Source organism: Phragmites australis, chromosome 6 (genome assembly GCF_958298935.1).
Source record: "Phragmites australis chromosome 6, lpPhrAust1.1, whole genome shotgun sequence".
NCBI classification, from domain to species: Eukaryota; Viridiplantae; Streptophyta; class Magnoliopsida; order Poales; family Poaceae; genus Phragmites; species Phragmites australis.
Window position 1 is genome coordinate 9,111,323 of NC_084926.1, and position 16,628 is coordinate 9,127,950.

The 16,628-nt window shown below is 45.2% G+C and overlaps 1 protein-coding gene across 1 annotated transcript; it reads right to left on the reverse strand.

Annotated features, from left to right (window-relative positions):
* Positions 1 to 1,940: 1,940 nt before the first annotated feature.
* LOC133921550 (RING-H2 finger protein ATL2-like) lies at positions 1,941 to 6,948 on the reverse strand. Its single transcript, XM_062366473.1, has 3 exons — positions 6,095 to 6,948; positions 4,504 to 4,601; positions 1,941 to 2,808 (listed from the first exon to the last, which is right to left on the reverse strand). Exons 1-3 carry the CDS (start codon positions 6,311 to 6,313, stop codon positions 2,472 to 2,474), a joined length of 654 nt encoding a protein of 217 aa, XP_062222457.1. The 5' UTR covers positions 6,314 to 6,948; the 3' UTR covers positions 1,941 to 2,471.
* Positions 6,949 to 16,628: the final 9,680 nt, after the last annotated feature.

Below are 16,628 nucleotides of genomic sequence, written 5' to 3' on the forward strand. Positions count from 1 at the left end.
CACTTCTCCAGTCTAATCAGCCGATCAGGTCATGGCTGTCGCGGCAGCGCGACGGATGAGCAGTCACCCCAGAGTAATCCAATCAGCTGTCAAAAGAAAAACTGCGGCTGCAGGAAGCAGCTTTGTCTGGACCAAATGATTCTAGTACAATTCGAGAGGATTTCCTCTACGAATTTAGGTATTTACTTGGACCCGTAAATGACTCTGGTCAGTGTTTCCTGGTACGACAACTTGTCCGTATGAAAAAAAAAGTGGCACGTAAATACTTGCCTCGTATCCAGAGACGGACTAAACTAAAAATTGAGCGGAGCATATCAGCGACCAGAAATTTACAATTTTACAAAAAAGAGGCAAGTCCACTGAAAATACTCCTCTGTTTTTAAATATTTGTCACTATTGACTGCACTGTTTCAACTTTGATCACTAATAACTTTTAAAATGTTTAAGTAATCAAAATGAAAATTGTATTATTAGATTTGCTATCAAAAATACATTAAGAATGTCATGTATTTAGAATGATTTGCAAGTACATTTGTGAAAAATTTATGGTCAAATATGGATGCCAGAAGTCAACAGAGTCGATTGTTAAAAAAACGAAGGAAGTAAGAAATTAAGCGAGGCCAGTGCCCTCACTCTATACGCTGAATTCACTCATACCCGTATCTATTTACGGTTCTGTTTCCAAGTCCTTTTGGATGGACCCCATGTCCATGTAGACAGGTACAGACTTTTTTGCAATCTTTCGCATGTATGAGCACAGCCTCATGACGAAAACCGGCGGAGTTTTTTCCCTTTTCTTTTCTGACACCTTGGAAAACCGGCGTCGTACATGTTGGTGATACGGGTAATATGGCATCTAACCCAGCCGGAACGCTGGCGCCACGGGCGGATCCGTCATGTATGGGTATTCAGTTGAATACTTAATTTTTAAATTTTTTTTTTATTATATAGCAGCTATACTATGTATATATATATATCTAGTTAGACTAACTTACTTATTTACTACTTCAATCTATCACACCACTCAGTAAATCATGAGTCCAAGCTACTGTCGATTCTCCACTCGACCTGTTAACTGGAAAGAGTTTACTTTCTCATACCACAACAACAAGTATCAGCTTCATGTTGTGATTGTCTAGTTCGGCAGTCAGCAATTGAACGTGAATTTTTTTCAAAGTTAAGGACAGTGATATCATTAAACGCTTCCAAACCATAAAGGAACATAAAGTTAACTTTTTAGTATTTTATAATTTCTCTTAATTAGTTAAAACTTCTTTACTATAAACAATTTATACTTTAAAATTTATGCTACTGTAGACTTCTCATATTTTAAATTAAACATTTTTTTAATACTAAATACCTAATCGTCGAATCCTGGTCCGTCCCTGGCTGGCGCATAACTCGGCTGGAAACCCCCTGCTGCCACATGTCAAATCCGGCGGATTCGTTGCACGCAGAAAGCCGCGTGTAAGGCTGGCGGGCGCTCACGTCACGGGATCGCGAACCGCGCGACCGGCGAGCGAGCGCGATGCGCCGATAGCTCCACCGCCCGCGCAACATCATCCAGCTGCTGAGCGTCAAAGGAAGCAAGTTGCAGCGCTGCGGCATGCAAGAGGGCGATCTGACGTGCCCAACAGTCATCTGCCGCGAAGCGCCGCCACAGTTCCTGCTCCCAATTCGTGCCTCCACACGGACGCTGCTTTGCACTTTTGTAAAGTTATCGGCCAGTGATTTTTTTAGTTCCCCAGCACGATTACACCTAGCGTTGCATGGATCACACTCACAGCCAGGCTGAGCCGCGACTGTATCGCCGCGAGCCCGCGACAGTGAGGCGTCCCAACAACCGTTCGTGCGAAAACAGGGGAAAGGGAGGGCAAAACCAAGTGTCCTGGTCGTGATGAAACGTCACGGCTGTTGGTACAGGATTAACAGCCAGCTCACAGCCTGAAAAAAGGAGCGAACCGCAAGTTGCTAACACAGGAGGAAGTTTTCAATTTCGCATTGACAGGGAAGCTGCTTCGCTGCATAACATCAGGACGAAGAAAAGAGCAGGGAGATCAGAGCTGGGAAATAGGAGATCACCAGTTTCTGCAGGTTCCTGAGCCAATGCTCCCTTGAGCACTGGCAATTTATTCAAGTGCGGAGCCGCTGCAAATATTTTCGCAGCTCCGAATCAGATCAGTATATCATTTCTTTACAGCATACACCAACGACACATCAAAAAGAACACCGAAAGAACCACGCACAGACGTGGCGAAAGACAACTCTCTAATTTACAACTCGAGATGTACAAAGAATGCCTAAACACCAGGCCAACAAATGCATGAGCTCTCATTCTCATTCTGTACCCAAGTATCATGCTGCAGGACGAACAGGCTGGGTACGGTTTCTGCAATGGCAGATACTTCTGGTGATCGAGAGAAACAGTTTAGCCTCACCAATTTCTCTTGATTTCAACCCTGTATCCCTTATTATCTTTGTGGCTGCATTTCGATGATCATCTCAAGTGACTCCTGTGAGGCTGGATTGTTTTGTCTACCTCCAGTACTATCACGATGAATTGGAAGTATCCAATGAGGCGATCTATTGACAGGGCTCTCAGAACGGCCCAAGAGTTGAGGGAGGCTACGGAGAGGGGATGCAGTAGCTTTTGCACCAGGGAGGTCCTTCAACGAGATCCGGCATATCGGGCAAGTCGTCTGTTTTTGTAACCATACATCTATGCATTCAAGATGAAAATTATGTTGGCATGTAGGCATGATACGCAGTATCTCTTTCTCTTTGTATTCACCTAAACATATAGAGCACCTGTCAAAGAAAATAAGGAATATGTTAATTTCTTGGAGTTAGAACTTAGAACTTAGAAAGTTAACATACTATGTAAAGGTATCTCTGCAAGTGCTTAATTTTCTTCACACACACGATCCATCACATTATATCTTGACAATTGTTCTATTTCACTGGGAAAATGAATTTTGATAAATTATTGTACAGAATTAACATCCGTGTAGGTTAGTCGTGCAGGTTAGTCGTGCGCTATTATGTTCACAAACCAAATGCTGCGTGAACTGTTTGATAATATAGTCATAAATAAATTTCTTCCTCCACTGGTACATAGATCCCTGCTATGCAAATAAAAAGGAGTACCTGCTAATGTATACCATGATGATTTTTTTATAACAATTTATGCAGGATCAATTATTCCATGTATGCGGTTGATCACTTTGTCATGCATGGTCATGTCAGATTAGCGAAATCGTGTCAAGGCTCATCCCTGCTCATTACCTTTCCATCATTGAAAGAGAGACAATACGGACAAGGGATAGCTCCACTTCTTAATCCACACAATATGGTAGTAGTTCTAAGTACAAATAAGTGTCGTTTTGAACATCAACATGGTCTCCAAAATACAACTTTAATTACTACTTTTTGTTGTAATATATTGATAAAACACAACAAAAGTATACTATTATGGAAGTACTTTTCGAGACAAATCTACCCATATCATTTTCAAATATCCAAACTCAATACATAAAAAGTATTTTGTAGTTTGTAGCTAAAGTTTGAAATGGTTAACTGCAAGCAACCCAAAACAACTAGGGATAACTAGGGATATTAATGGGGACCCGTTCCTCGTACCCCGTCGGGGAATTCCTCTATTAGGGGACGGGGATGGGCTCTTTCTTCCCCCTACGGGGATGTTATTGGGATTCTTCCCCCAACGGGTAGGGGGGTACATTCCCCTGTCCCCCATCCCCGTATCTCCATGGAGCCCCGAATGTTCTCACAAATGGTGGTCTTAAACATCTATACTGTTTTATTTTCATGGTTTTATATATCTATCTTATGTTATTTTGTATTTTTGCTAATCTTCCTACAAGTGATGTGCATCTATCTTTATATCTTATGTTAATTTGATGGTCCTAATCATATTGAATGTCAAGATAAAATATTGTAGTCTATGTTAATACTAGTATTTTATTAGCTTGTCATGGGGATGAGGACGCCGTCGGGTACCCATTCCTCATGCGGGGATAGGATGGGGAGAAAATGCCCCCCGAGGGGCGTGTATGTTCACGTACCCCCCACGGGGGATTTCCCCGATGTCATCCCTAAAAACAACACTTATTTGTGACTCGAGGGAGTATGTCAGATAGTTAATGAACCCAATATTTAGGTGCTTCAATTCAGTTATAATAACTTAGCTGCTGCATACATGCTTTAGAACTTATAAGTCTCCCAATATTAAAGATTAACAATTCTGGAGGCTTCAAGCATTGGGTTAACACTATTTTTAACTGAAGAATATGTGGCTGTCCGGTGTACGCATTGATGTGCACGCAAACAGGCATATTGCATGTTCTTTGCATCGAATTTCATCGCAATCATAGAACAAGGAAATGTATAAGGTAATCCTACTGAGAATATGCAATTTAATTGAAGGGGTGTCGGGAAATTGCAAAAATGGAAGTAAATTAGCTCTAGATCATACAGTGTACTTACTGGGCATCATCTTTTGAATGGAAGGCCTCACAACTATAATTCATTGTAGGAATTGCAGCAACAACAAAAGGATCCAACCCACTGCGGGAATGCTCAATCTATTGAACAAAGCAAAAGGAACGATGTCAATTTTCAAACACAAAGTCTGCTCTGGATAGCTGGAGGTAAACTGACACAAAGGATTGCAAAGCAGAATCATAATGCCTACAATACATATACATTTAGTAATTTAAACCCCTCGATTGTTTAATCATCTCAATTCTCAAGCATCGCTTTCAAAACAATGAAACAAGCAAAGAAAAAATGAGTATATCTAAGTGTGTGCAACACATGCCCAGCTACTATCAGGAGCATCTTAGAGTGCCTCCATATCTGAAAGTTGGAGGAGTTATCTAATAATGTCAAACTGTCAATAAATGGTATACTCGACTTATTGCACAAGTTATGCATCAACTGAACTACTGAAGTACATTCCTAAGCTATACATAACTTTGCATGAAGAGTTTTGATCAGTATTCTGATCACAGATTAAGCATCAACTGTGGAGGAAACCAATGGAGCATACATAACGTGCACATCATTCTACGCCGACCTTTAGCGATGCAAAACTACACCCATAATACCTGGGGAATGAAAGAAAAACATAGAATACTAAGTAATGTTTTGACAATATACACATGGAAAATGTTATGTGCATGATTAGCTTTTCAAAAGATGAATAATTGCATTTGTCCACTTTCAATTACAACTGGAATGTTAGCACAATTGTAAAGGTTTGATAGGGCACCGTGCTGCCAAGCATATGGTCCTAAGTCCTAACCTATCCCTAAGAAACTCAGAAGAAACTTTTATATACAGAATATTCACAATTGAGACAGATTATGCACATGCCCACCAACCTATCTATTGACATGTACAAAAAAATGTTTGACAATACAGTCCACGGTTCAGACAAATCAGAAGAAATGAAAGAAGAAACCATATATGACACCTCAATTATGAGGGTGCTAATACTGTCCATCATTCAAATTTACAATGTAACTAACCAAATCGTCCGTGATACCACATTGCCAGTCTCACACATCATTGGAACTGAAAGACATCAATTACGGGGACAAAAAAACACCATTCTTTAAACTGAGAATCTAAACACAAGTTGTGAATGTTTCCAATACAATATGGACACCATGAATATAATGGTAAATAATTCCATATACTATAGCTAATTCAATCAACAAGGTCAATCTTGGACAGAATTCTAGTTTAATTTGAGTTTCCCGAGAAATATTTACTTTTCAGCCAAAAAGGAGTCCCTTTTATCATGCAAACAGTGTGCACATGCGACCTTGAGAGTTCAGTTATAGCACATATAAGCATAACTGGTAAAAACAACAATGCACATGTAAAACAAAAATAGTTTGAAGTGTATGTAATGCATGAAACAAAATTCATCAGTGGAACATTTCCCTGAAACTCCCGTGCATGACTTGGAACTACCACTCATGTCGAGGTGCGCCCGTATTTTGTTCAGTCGACGACTGCTTCACATACGTAATGCTAAGCACGCGAGCAGAGTGCGACAGAAGCTCACCGTGCGGTTGAGATCCGCAGTGCGGAACTCGATGTCGAAATCGAACGGCGCGGGGGGCTGCGCCAGCGCCCGCGCCGCTGCGACCACAACCGCGTCAGCATCGGCGTCGGCCCGTGCGGCGCGGCCGCAGATGAGGCGCGCGCAGACGAAGACGATGAAGGTGGCGCTCATCCCGAAGCCGATCACCGTGGTCACCAGATTCAGCCCCGACCCCAGCATCTCGACCCAGCACCCCCCTCCGGCAACAACGCCACCCTCTCAGTCCCAGTCCCGCCGCCGCCGGGCCCACTCCCCAAATGAAATCCACGCGAATTAGCAGGCACAGATTAAGCAGCGAGCCGCTCTAGCGGTTGCCGGGCCGGCGTATAAGAGAGGCGCAGCAAGCGGATGGGGCCGGGCAGGGTGGTGGCCATCGGCGCGGGGTTTAGGATTTGGGATTGGCGTGGAGCGGTGGCAAGGAATGATGCGCCGCGGGCGGGCGGGCGGGCAGCGGGAGTTGGAAGAATCCTGGAGTTGGTGAGCGGAGTCCTGGCCTCCTAGGAGAAACAAGTATCTTCTCGTCCTGTGCGTGACTTGTGAGGATGGGGGTGCCTGCCTTGCGTCGCGCAGTCGCGCCTTGTTGCCTCAGCTCAGCTTGCCTGCGACGAGCGCCAGATCTGCTGCGCTGCTGGCCACTGCCCGCTGGAACTTGGGCGCGCGCCTACTCTCCTTATGACGCGCGGGGCCGGTGTTCCAGTGGGGGTCAGCTGTCATGGACAGAAGGGGTTGGACGCAGGTGTGTGTGCGGGCCCCGCCGCTGTGGCGTGGGCGGGGCGGGGCGAGGAGGACAGGAGGTAGACGCCGGGGAATCGTCCAAGATCTGGCAGTATCCACGCGAGCGAGACAGAGAGGAGGCGTAGCGGTGGGAATAGGGAACGAGATCCTGTTGTTGTTAACTGCACCGTGACGAGCTGCTTACATATGAGGTCAACTTTTAGTAGCGGTGTTGGGTGCGTGCAGGGTCTTTTCAGCGAGCATGTTTTTTTTTCCCATAATGAAAAGACGGTTGCGATGCGTTCGATGCGTAGTACTACCGAGGTGGTACTGTGAGCTGCTATCTCGGTCAACAGTGCGTCACCGATTGTATTCGTGAACAACCTCGGATCCATTAGTTCACGTCAGCAGGATGGGCAAGTCGACCCCGTTTTTATTACTGTACAATGCCCAATTTGTGGGTTTCAGACTTCAGGGGTTCAAGCTCTCTTCGGTGAACAACTGGAGGATTGCCCCTGTCTGTTTCCCTTGAAATTTACTACGGCCCATTTTTCCAACGACAAACAGAATGCGGCCCATTTTTTCGCACGACAAACAGAATGCGGCCCATTTGTTAATTTGTCGATCAGCCCATGGCCCAGTGAGTGAATGCAGCCTAGGCCCTATGTCCGCGATTCTACAAGATTTTGAGCTGAACACAGAGGTCCCAGACATGATCATATGGCGCTGGACGGCAAGCGTTGAATACACCAACAACAGTGCATATAACATTCAGTTATAGGAACGACACAACGCACATAAAGCCTGTGTGGAAAGAAAAAAATGAACCGTAATGTGAGATTTTTTTCTTAGGTGCTCTTACAGAACAAGATTCTAACAACAGATAATCTAGCACGTAGGGGATGGCCACATGTTCAAACATGCAAGTTGTATGGGCAGGCAGACGAAACACAGATTCACATATGCAAAGGTTGTGCATACACGAAGGATGTTTGGGCATCCATTGTGGGATGGTACGATCTGTATGGTTTACCAAACCTGAGTCTGAGTGATCATCACACAATCAAAGGATGGTGACGTGATGCAAATAAGAAGGTGGTCAAGCATACGAGGAACGAGTTCAATGGCATGGCGATATACTTATGGTGAAATATTTGGAATGAGCGTAACCATATGACCTTCTAAAATGAAGCCCTTCCATCAAGACAAGTCACATACAAGATCAAGGAGGACATTGACCAAAGTAGGATGGCGTATGGAGATCTTCAGAACGAGTAGGATGCTAGGGCTCTTTCTTCACCGGTTGCTTTTGATCATTTTCGGTTGTTGGGCTGTTGTATATCGAAGCCTCTCTTTGGTCTCTCTTTGGTTGTATGGGGACATATTGATTCTTTAGTATCTTTGTATTGTATCCTGGAACTCTTTCATTTTTGTTTCCTCCTAATATAAAATCGATAGAGATACTGTCTTCCGTTCAAAAAAAATTCTAATGTACAAGCACTAATTTTATGAGCACTTGATCTATATTATTATCATAGTATTCTGAAGTGATATGTGGAGATCTCAAGTTTCTTCCAGGGACCACCTACTGCTCAGCTAAGTATATTGCCATATGGCTTCTGTGAAACCGTGAGCAATATTCTGGTGACGTGGAATGTCCAGTTCCACACACGAGATGTTGAAACCGTTAGCCGTATCACGATGGGACGCAAGTGCAGGTGAGACAGGATCAGTAGGCAAGTAAGAAACAGCCTCGGACGTCAAGTGGACACGTGTTGGACAGCTACGCCGGTACTGGGGTCGGTGATTGGTGAATCAGTCGCTGGAACGACTGGATTGGGCCCCACTGAGCCGCAACGGTGGCGCTCGTAAGCGCCGCCGTTGTGGCTGGCCGCGCCGCTCATGGATGACTGCCAGCTCGACTCGCCACCGCCGCTGGACTAGCCAGCTATTGCCCCCGCGCGTCGCGCTCCTCAGTTTTACTATTTTCACCACTACTACTTAACAGGTTATAAATAACAATTCATCAATATCGGTTGTATAAAAATCATTACTAAAAATATATCATTTTCGGTTCTTAATCTCTTGTAAAAATATGTCATTGTCGGTTTTTAAATCTCCGAACAATGATTTAGTTGTTAACAACCGGTACTAAAATTAACTATCAATGCCGGTTCCAACTATAAACCACCGCTGAAGTTAAATCCAAACTCAAAATTTCTATTCAATCAGTTTTTTTCTTGCAATCCACGTGCCAGATGGGCATGGATAAGACCGATCGGGCTTTTTCCAGTGCGTGTGGCTCACAAAAGGAGGGAGAGAGGGCGATGTCATGAAGGAGCCGGAGAGAAGGGAAAGGACGGCCGAAGGGAAGGGAGCCGACGAAGATGGGGGCTCACAGGCGACGTGCGTGTGGACCTTGCCAGCGGCGCGAAGGAGCAGAGCTAAGAGAGCAGGCAAGCTCAGCAGCGGAGAGGAAGACTGGCCAGGGAGAGCTCACTGGCGACAGCCTGTCCGCGGCGACACAAGAGAGGGTGCGCGAAGGGATGGCGCGTATGCGAGTGGCGCGACACGGCACGACAGCAACGCGGTCGAGCGACATGGTTGGGATGGCACGACGCGATGGCACGAATTGAGCAGCACGCGCTGGGGGACGGTGGAGCTGCTGACGGAGGATGGGGCTGAGCGAGATCCCTAGGCTAACCGTGTAAGAGGCGGGCCAAGGCAGCTCAATGGGGAGCAAAGCGTGGCGGTGGCGGTCGAGACGTCGCGCACACGAGCAACACGGGTCGATAGCGCAAAACGTGGCGGGAGCACACTTGAACAACTACACAGTGAGAAAGGGAGCGGTGACAAGACACGAAGCATAGTAGGGTGGCCATATCATGGGGCGACCTCGGTTGCCGGGTCTATGTTTTTTCTTTTTTTTTTCTTAAAAAATGCATCACTGTCAATTGTGAACCTGACAGTGATAGCACTCGATTATCACTGTCGAGTGTTCACTACCGCAAGCAAAACCGACGATGATGATCGTTTGAAATCGACAGTGATCACATTTTTTTTATAGTGAAGGCGTCCAGCGAATGCGTTTGTAGCGCGTGGGTAGTTCTACTGTAGGCAAACTACCGGTCGGGAATCAAGCTCTTGATCTCGCACTCACGGCCATTACTGACCTCGCGCTCATGCCCAGATTGAGCCTAGGTTTTGCTAGGGGTACACACGCGTGCGCATTTGATTGTACTATGCATTTCCGCACACTGTAGATCTCAAACCTCTCAATACTTTCTTATTGTGTGTATGAACGCACACGTATGTGAGCGTATGGTGTAAATATGCAGTGAGTAGGTTGTTTTCGTTTTTCATGGTAGTATTTTGTTCATGAGATGAGATAAGACGGAGTGTATTCATCTTATTTTTAAGTTGTTTAGATAGGGGGCAGTGTGATAGAATGATTCAAAATAAGAGTATATTTTTCAAATATTTGAGATGGAGTTATTCCAAAAAATAATGTAACGTAACCATCTCACTTAAAACTGACACTGATGATGAGTTCGATATATAAAATAGACTCGTTCTATCTCGCTTACCAAACAAATATCTATATATAAATAAAATCACCACATCCTCAAATATATAAATAAGATGATCCTGTCTCCCTCACTCTCCAGTCAAACACTCCCTTTGCCCTCTCAAAAAAAATGTCCAGCCCACGTCTCGCCGGGTCCGCGCGTGCCCGAACGGGGGCGGCGAATGACGATGCGATGCACGACTTCGCCCGCCCCGCCCCGCCCCGCATCCACTCGCCCGCGGGGTGGGGTGGCAGTTGCACTGCTCCCCCACCACTAGACGCGCCCAGTTCGCCCATCCCGCTCACGCGGTCACGCCCGCCCGGAATCGGCTGGCTGACGGCTGCAACTTGCAACCGACCGGCTGGGTCACGTACGCACGCCACGCCCCTCGTAAAGAATTACCCACGAGGCCACGAGCCGTCGCGCTCGGCGGTGATGTGCCCCGTTGCCTCCACGGCTCCCCGGCTGTTTGCGACGGATGTGCAGTCGTACAGAGCGTGCTTTCCGATGAACAGTTGATGCGCGAGCGGCAAGTGTAGGCCGGCGGAGGCCGGGTTGGGTTGGTACGTCACTTGGTCACCGGAACCACTAGTACGTTACAGGAAGCTCGATGCATTGTGTATCAGAATTATCCGCGATAAAGTTGTTGGCTGTATCGTTCCACGCATTGGCCTGTGGCTTAAATTTCGCTTGTTCCACATGTACAATTCCGTTCAAGCTATCGACTCTAGTTGGTCCCAAACTGTGGTAGATACGTATCGTGAACTGAACGTCTGACTCGGAGGACGCCGATCGTCAATCGGTTCAGGCTGGAGTCTGTTTCCTGAGGTGGTCCGGAGACCGGACCGGGGAGTTCCAGGACGAGATGCAACTGAAACCCGTTGTTGCCTGATTTCAGACGGAATACCGCAATGAGCGAGTGTCTTGCATTAAAGATCATTGTCGCTTTACAAGTCGTTGATCGGGCATGGTGGCTGTGGAACACTTTTGCTTGGTAATCAAGGGCAGCGAAATGATTGAGAACGGGTATTGACTAGTTGTTCTCTGATTTGTTCACTAAGAAACCCTTGCTACCTATATATGTTCCAAAATATGACATCTAGAACTTCTACAATACTATCATAAAGCACTTAGATTTTTCATATGGAAAATTGCAGTAGTAGGTTTATTATAAAATACTATCTAATTACTATATTTTTATTTTGTTAGCTTCAGTTAAATCTAATAGATAATGGCCAATGGAGTAAGTAAGAGAGTGGGGGGAGCAAGGGGCAAGGGCTCAGAAACACATGCTGGTGATCTCTATTGCTCATATTGGTTAATTTACTAGTCCAGCTTGGATAATTCCACACATATATTGGTTGATTCGAGATCTCAAAATAATATGGAGACCACAGGTGAAGTATAAACAAGTATGCCATATGAGATATGTAAATGCACGGAAAGAGGAAGCCAATAATGCCCTATCATGCAGATTTGACACCAATCGTTAAAAAGGAAATCCACCATATAGTTGAAATTGTTAGTATCAGACCATCAACTTTTTATATGATTATGATGGTTAGATTATTATTTTTTTGGTACAAACTGATTCAGAAGAGAACAGGGGTTGTTGGGTTTCATACTCACCGATGTCAAAGGTTATCTTGTAAATTCATAATTTTGTTTTTCGACTTAATATGATAGCCAGCTCTCGCTAGAACTTTCAAAAAAAAGTTTCATAATTCTGACCAGATTTTGTTTTTTTATACCATTTTTTCTAAGTTTGGATTCTGTGTTTCTCATCTCTGTTTGTTCATTTTCGAGCCAAATTTGGCTAAAATAGGGGCCACCAAGCCACCTATGTTCCAATATTTGACTTGGTTTTCAAGTAACATAGACACAATATAAATATCATGTATACTTTTATTTGGAAGATATAGACAATGTGCATTCCTCCAAAGTGGTCTCAAACTTGGATTACTAATAATTTCCTAAGGGACAAATACCGAATAATTTTGTTACTCTCGGTAAGCAATGAGCAAGAAATTCACGGATCCGTTGATGTCTTTCTACTTCTAAGACAACATGCACGAGGGAAACCAATTAAGTATGTGTTGTACCAACTAAAATGATACTCATTCGCTCAAAAATAGTAGAAGTATTTTTTTCAAAAAAATCAAACTTTGTGTACTTTAACTAATATTTAATTAAATTATAAAAATATCTAGTATATAAAAATTATTCAACTAGGTTTATAATTCAAAATGATTTCACATTATAAAGCTTTTGTATCTATAAATAATATATTTTGTGAGAAAACCTTAATCAAAATCTAACTTCGAAGAACGAGTCTGAAAAAATACCTCTACTATTTTTGAATGGAGGGAGTATTCATCCTCAGAAGAAAAAGGTCCAATTTGGAACAAAAGGAATTCCATAATAGTTTCACGTTAAATAGATCACACCACAAAAATCGATAAAAAAAAATTATTGCGTTCTAAATGTGATGGTAAGGGTTTGTTCCAATAGAGGAGCAATCACGTCACTAAACATCCCATAAAATGCCCACACCTATCTATGCAAGGATCAATTTTGGAGAACTAGAAGCTCAGAAGAGGAAGACCAGAAGAAGACAGAGGAAATCCATGGGAGGAGGAGGAGCAACAGTGACGCAACAACACGTGGCGAGCAAGATAGGCCCTCCCAAAAAGAATATGTTCATGTTTATACTAAACTAGGTCTAGATACATGACTGACTTTATCTTAAGTCTCAATATATATACGTAAATATGGAGGCTAGGGGTTTAAATCCCTGATCTCATTCTTAAACAGGTACGCCTTTCACTACAGCAACCCCGTCATGCAGCAGCTCTTTGGCAACCTTTCACCATATGTCATGGAGGCACGTAGTCTAAGATACAATGTCTCTATCTAGCTCACATCCGTGGTGGAATTTCGCGTTCCATCTTCCTCCAGCAGCAACAGTGCTGCTTCTTCTAGGGATGAGGGCAACATCGCCAGTGGCATGGGTCACTCTGGTCTCCCCCAGGACGACTGTTGTTGTCATTGCCTCTTCCAAACACGGCGGCTGGGGTTGATGTCATGTCGGTCCGCGGTCGTGGCCATGTCCGTTGTGCGGCCGGGTTACTACTCCCTTCCTCTACTTCTCACGAATCTCTTTTGGATCTTTTGGTGACGCGTCGCTCGAGGAGCGACCAACTCACATGTCATCGCATGTGGGCTGTTCCCCCATGCAGTCAACGTTCGGCGCGCTTCTGACTTGTGTATCGAATCCTGCCGCTTTCCTTCCCTAGCCCCGTGACTTCGACATGCCGTGCTCCTTTGACCCTATGATGGAGGAGCTCCCTACCTTTGATAGGACCGCCGCCCAAGGCCTAACGAAGCCTATGGTGTCCCGTCTCGTGCATCTGGCTTACTCACGAAGGCATCGTCATGCCAAGTCCGTTGGGATCTCCCTAGAGCCTAAGACAGTGGATCACTCTATCAATAGGTTGATCTCACAAGTCATGGGCCTCTCTCCTGCATCCTCACATGCCATGGCTCGTTACCCCGCTGGATCGTCTTCTGGGGGCTGTGCGAGCTGGTCCTCTGCATGCTCTACATGACTCGGCTATGTGTTGTGGCCTGCCAACTACCTACATTGTCGTTTGTGTTGTTAGAAATCCAACAACACCTTCGAGCCATGGCACCTGTCTCACAGTACTTCTCACGCAACAGGCTGTGACCCCCTATCCTCTCCGACGGTAGTGCCAGATGTTTCATGTGATGCGTCGGTCAAAACCTCCCTCCAGAGTCTTACAGGGAGATCCCAACTCCTATAGCTGCCCCTAACCGTAACACTAGTACAATGCGACACTCGATTACTGCTCCCCGAAGTAGCGTTCAGTTGGCCTCGCAGTCCAATCTATCTCGGGTTTGGCCATCTAAAAGAGGAGAGGCTGTGCTTATGCGCCAAATCGGCCTAGTATAAGAGAATGAGGCCATTACACCACGAATGCATCGAGCTTACAGTCAGCTCTTCCAACATCCTCTAATCGAGCAACACTTACAGGTTATTTGGGATCTCTTCCCAAGACTTGGGTTACCGATCGCGGTTGATTTGCAAGCCGTGGATTCATTGGTATGCTAGGCGTTCGTTCTAGGTTGCCGCCAGTTCTCATGGACAATTTTAACATTCTCTGTTAGAATGTTCGCAGGTTCAACTTCAGGGCCCGCTGTGATGTAGTTCGCTCCATGATCTTTGACCACAATGCTTCGATCGTGTGTCTGCTTGAGACCAAGCTGGAAGATGTATCCCCCTTCCTATTTAACAAGATATGCGACCCTGTTGTTTCTAGCTTTTCTTTTTTGCCAGCCAATGACACGAGGGGGGCATAATCATGGTTTGTCGGCAGCCGTTCTACTTAGCTATCGTCCAAATTCTACAATTCTCTATCAACGTTAAAGTTTTAGCATCAGCTAATGACTTCTTTTACATGTCTATCGTCTACAGGCATACAGATGGAAGCCTCAAAGCTTCCTTTCTCTCCGAGCTGGTCAACGCTAGGGAGTTTCTACCTGGGCCCTAGTTGATCATAGGCAACTTCAACATGATCTCCTCATCGATAGATAAGAACAATGCGACTATCAACAGACGATCTTCAGCACGGTTTTGTCACTTCATCTCAGGACAAGAGCTCAAAGATTTCTATCTCTTCTGGCGACGCTACACCTGGACCAATGAAAGAGCATCATCCACTCTTGTGAGGCTTGACAGAGCTCCAATGTCCTCGGATTGGGACGTTGTGTTCCCCGACTGCCTACTTCAATCCTTGTCTTTAGATTGCTCAGACCATTGTCCATTGTTGCTATCTTCTTTGGTTCCTTCCTAGCGATGGTGTCATTTCCATTTTGTGTCCTTTTGGACCAAGTTGCTAGGATTCCTCGAGTGTATTCAGGAAGATTGGAAGTTGTTGTCAGCTGAAATAAACAAACCTCCTCTCATCCGGTTAGACATTTTGCTTTGGCGCATAGCTAAGTGGCATCAGTGATGGAGTAGAATGCGGGTTGGCAGTATCAAAGAGCAATTGCTTGTTGCCCAGGAGGTAATCATGAGGTTTGACACCACACGGGAGTGCAGGGTTCTCTCGACTCTGGAGGCCGAGCTACACAAGCATCTCAAATTTCTATGCCTCAGCTTGGCCTCCCTCGAGTGAACAATTGCACGGTACCGCTACAGACTGACCTAGATTAGGGAGGGCGACGCCAACACCAGACTCTTTCATCCTTTGCCAATTTTCGCGTGTGGAAGAACACCATCACCTCTCTTTCTTAGCATGTTGGCCTGGTTTTCACGCACTCTAAAATGGAGGAGATGTTGTTGAATCACTTCACATCTGCTCTTGGCGTCACCTCCTTAAGCGATCACACCATTGACCTGAGTGGCCTTGACATATCTACCATACACCTACAATCGTTGGACACTCCTTTCTACGAGATGGAGATCCTCCAGGCCATCAAGAGATCCTCCAGGCCATCAAGCACCTGCCGTTCAATAAGGCTCTGGGTCCTGATGGATTCACGGTGGAATTTTACTTGGCTGCATGGCCGATCATCAAGAACGATGTCACCATCGCTATCTGTGCATTCGAGCTTGGTGATCGCGAGGCCTCCAAAGACTTAACAACGGCCTCGTCACTTTGTTACCCAAGATGGAGGTGGCGAACTTAGCTTCAGACTATCGCCCTATCAGCCTTATTCACATCATTGGCAAGATCATCATCAAAACTTTGGCACTTAGGCTGGCACCTAGGCTAAAGTCCTTGATATCTAATAGTCAAAGTGCTTTCATAGCCGGTCATTCAATCCATGACAACTTCAAATTGGTCTATTCCACTGCAAGGTTGCTTAAGAGATCTAAGATTCCAAATATTCTTTTCAAGCTAGACATCTCTAAGGCCTTTGATTATGTGAGTTGGTCTTTCCTCATGGAACTCCTACATGCTTGGGGCTTCGACCAACATTGGTGCAGTTGGATTGAAGCAATTCTGGGCTCTTCATCCTCCTGGATTCTACTCAACTCCATTCCAAGACCTATGCTCTTCCATGGTCGAGGGGTGCGGCAAGGGGATCCCCTTTCCCTTTTCCTCTTCGCCAAGGTCATGGACATCCTTAACTGTGTTCTTTACGAGGCGAGCGAGGCTGGGGTAATTGATTCCACAGGCCATCAT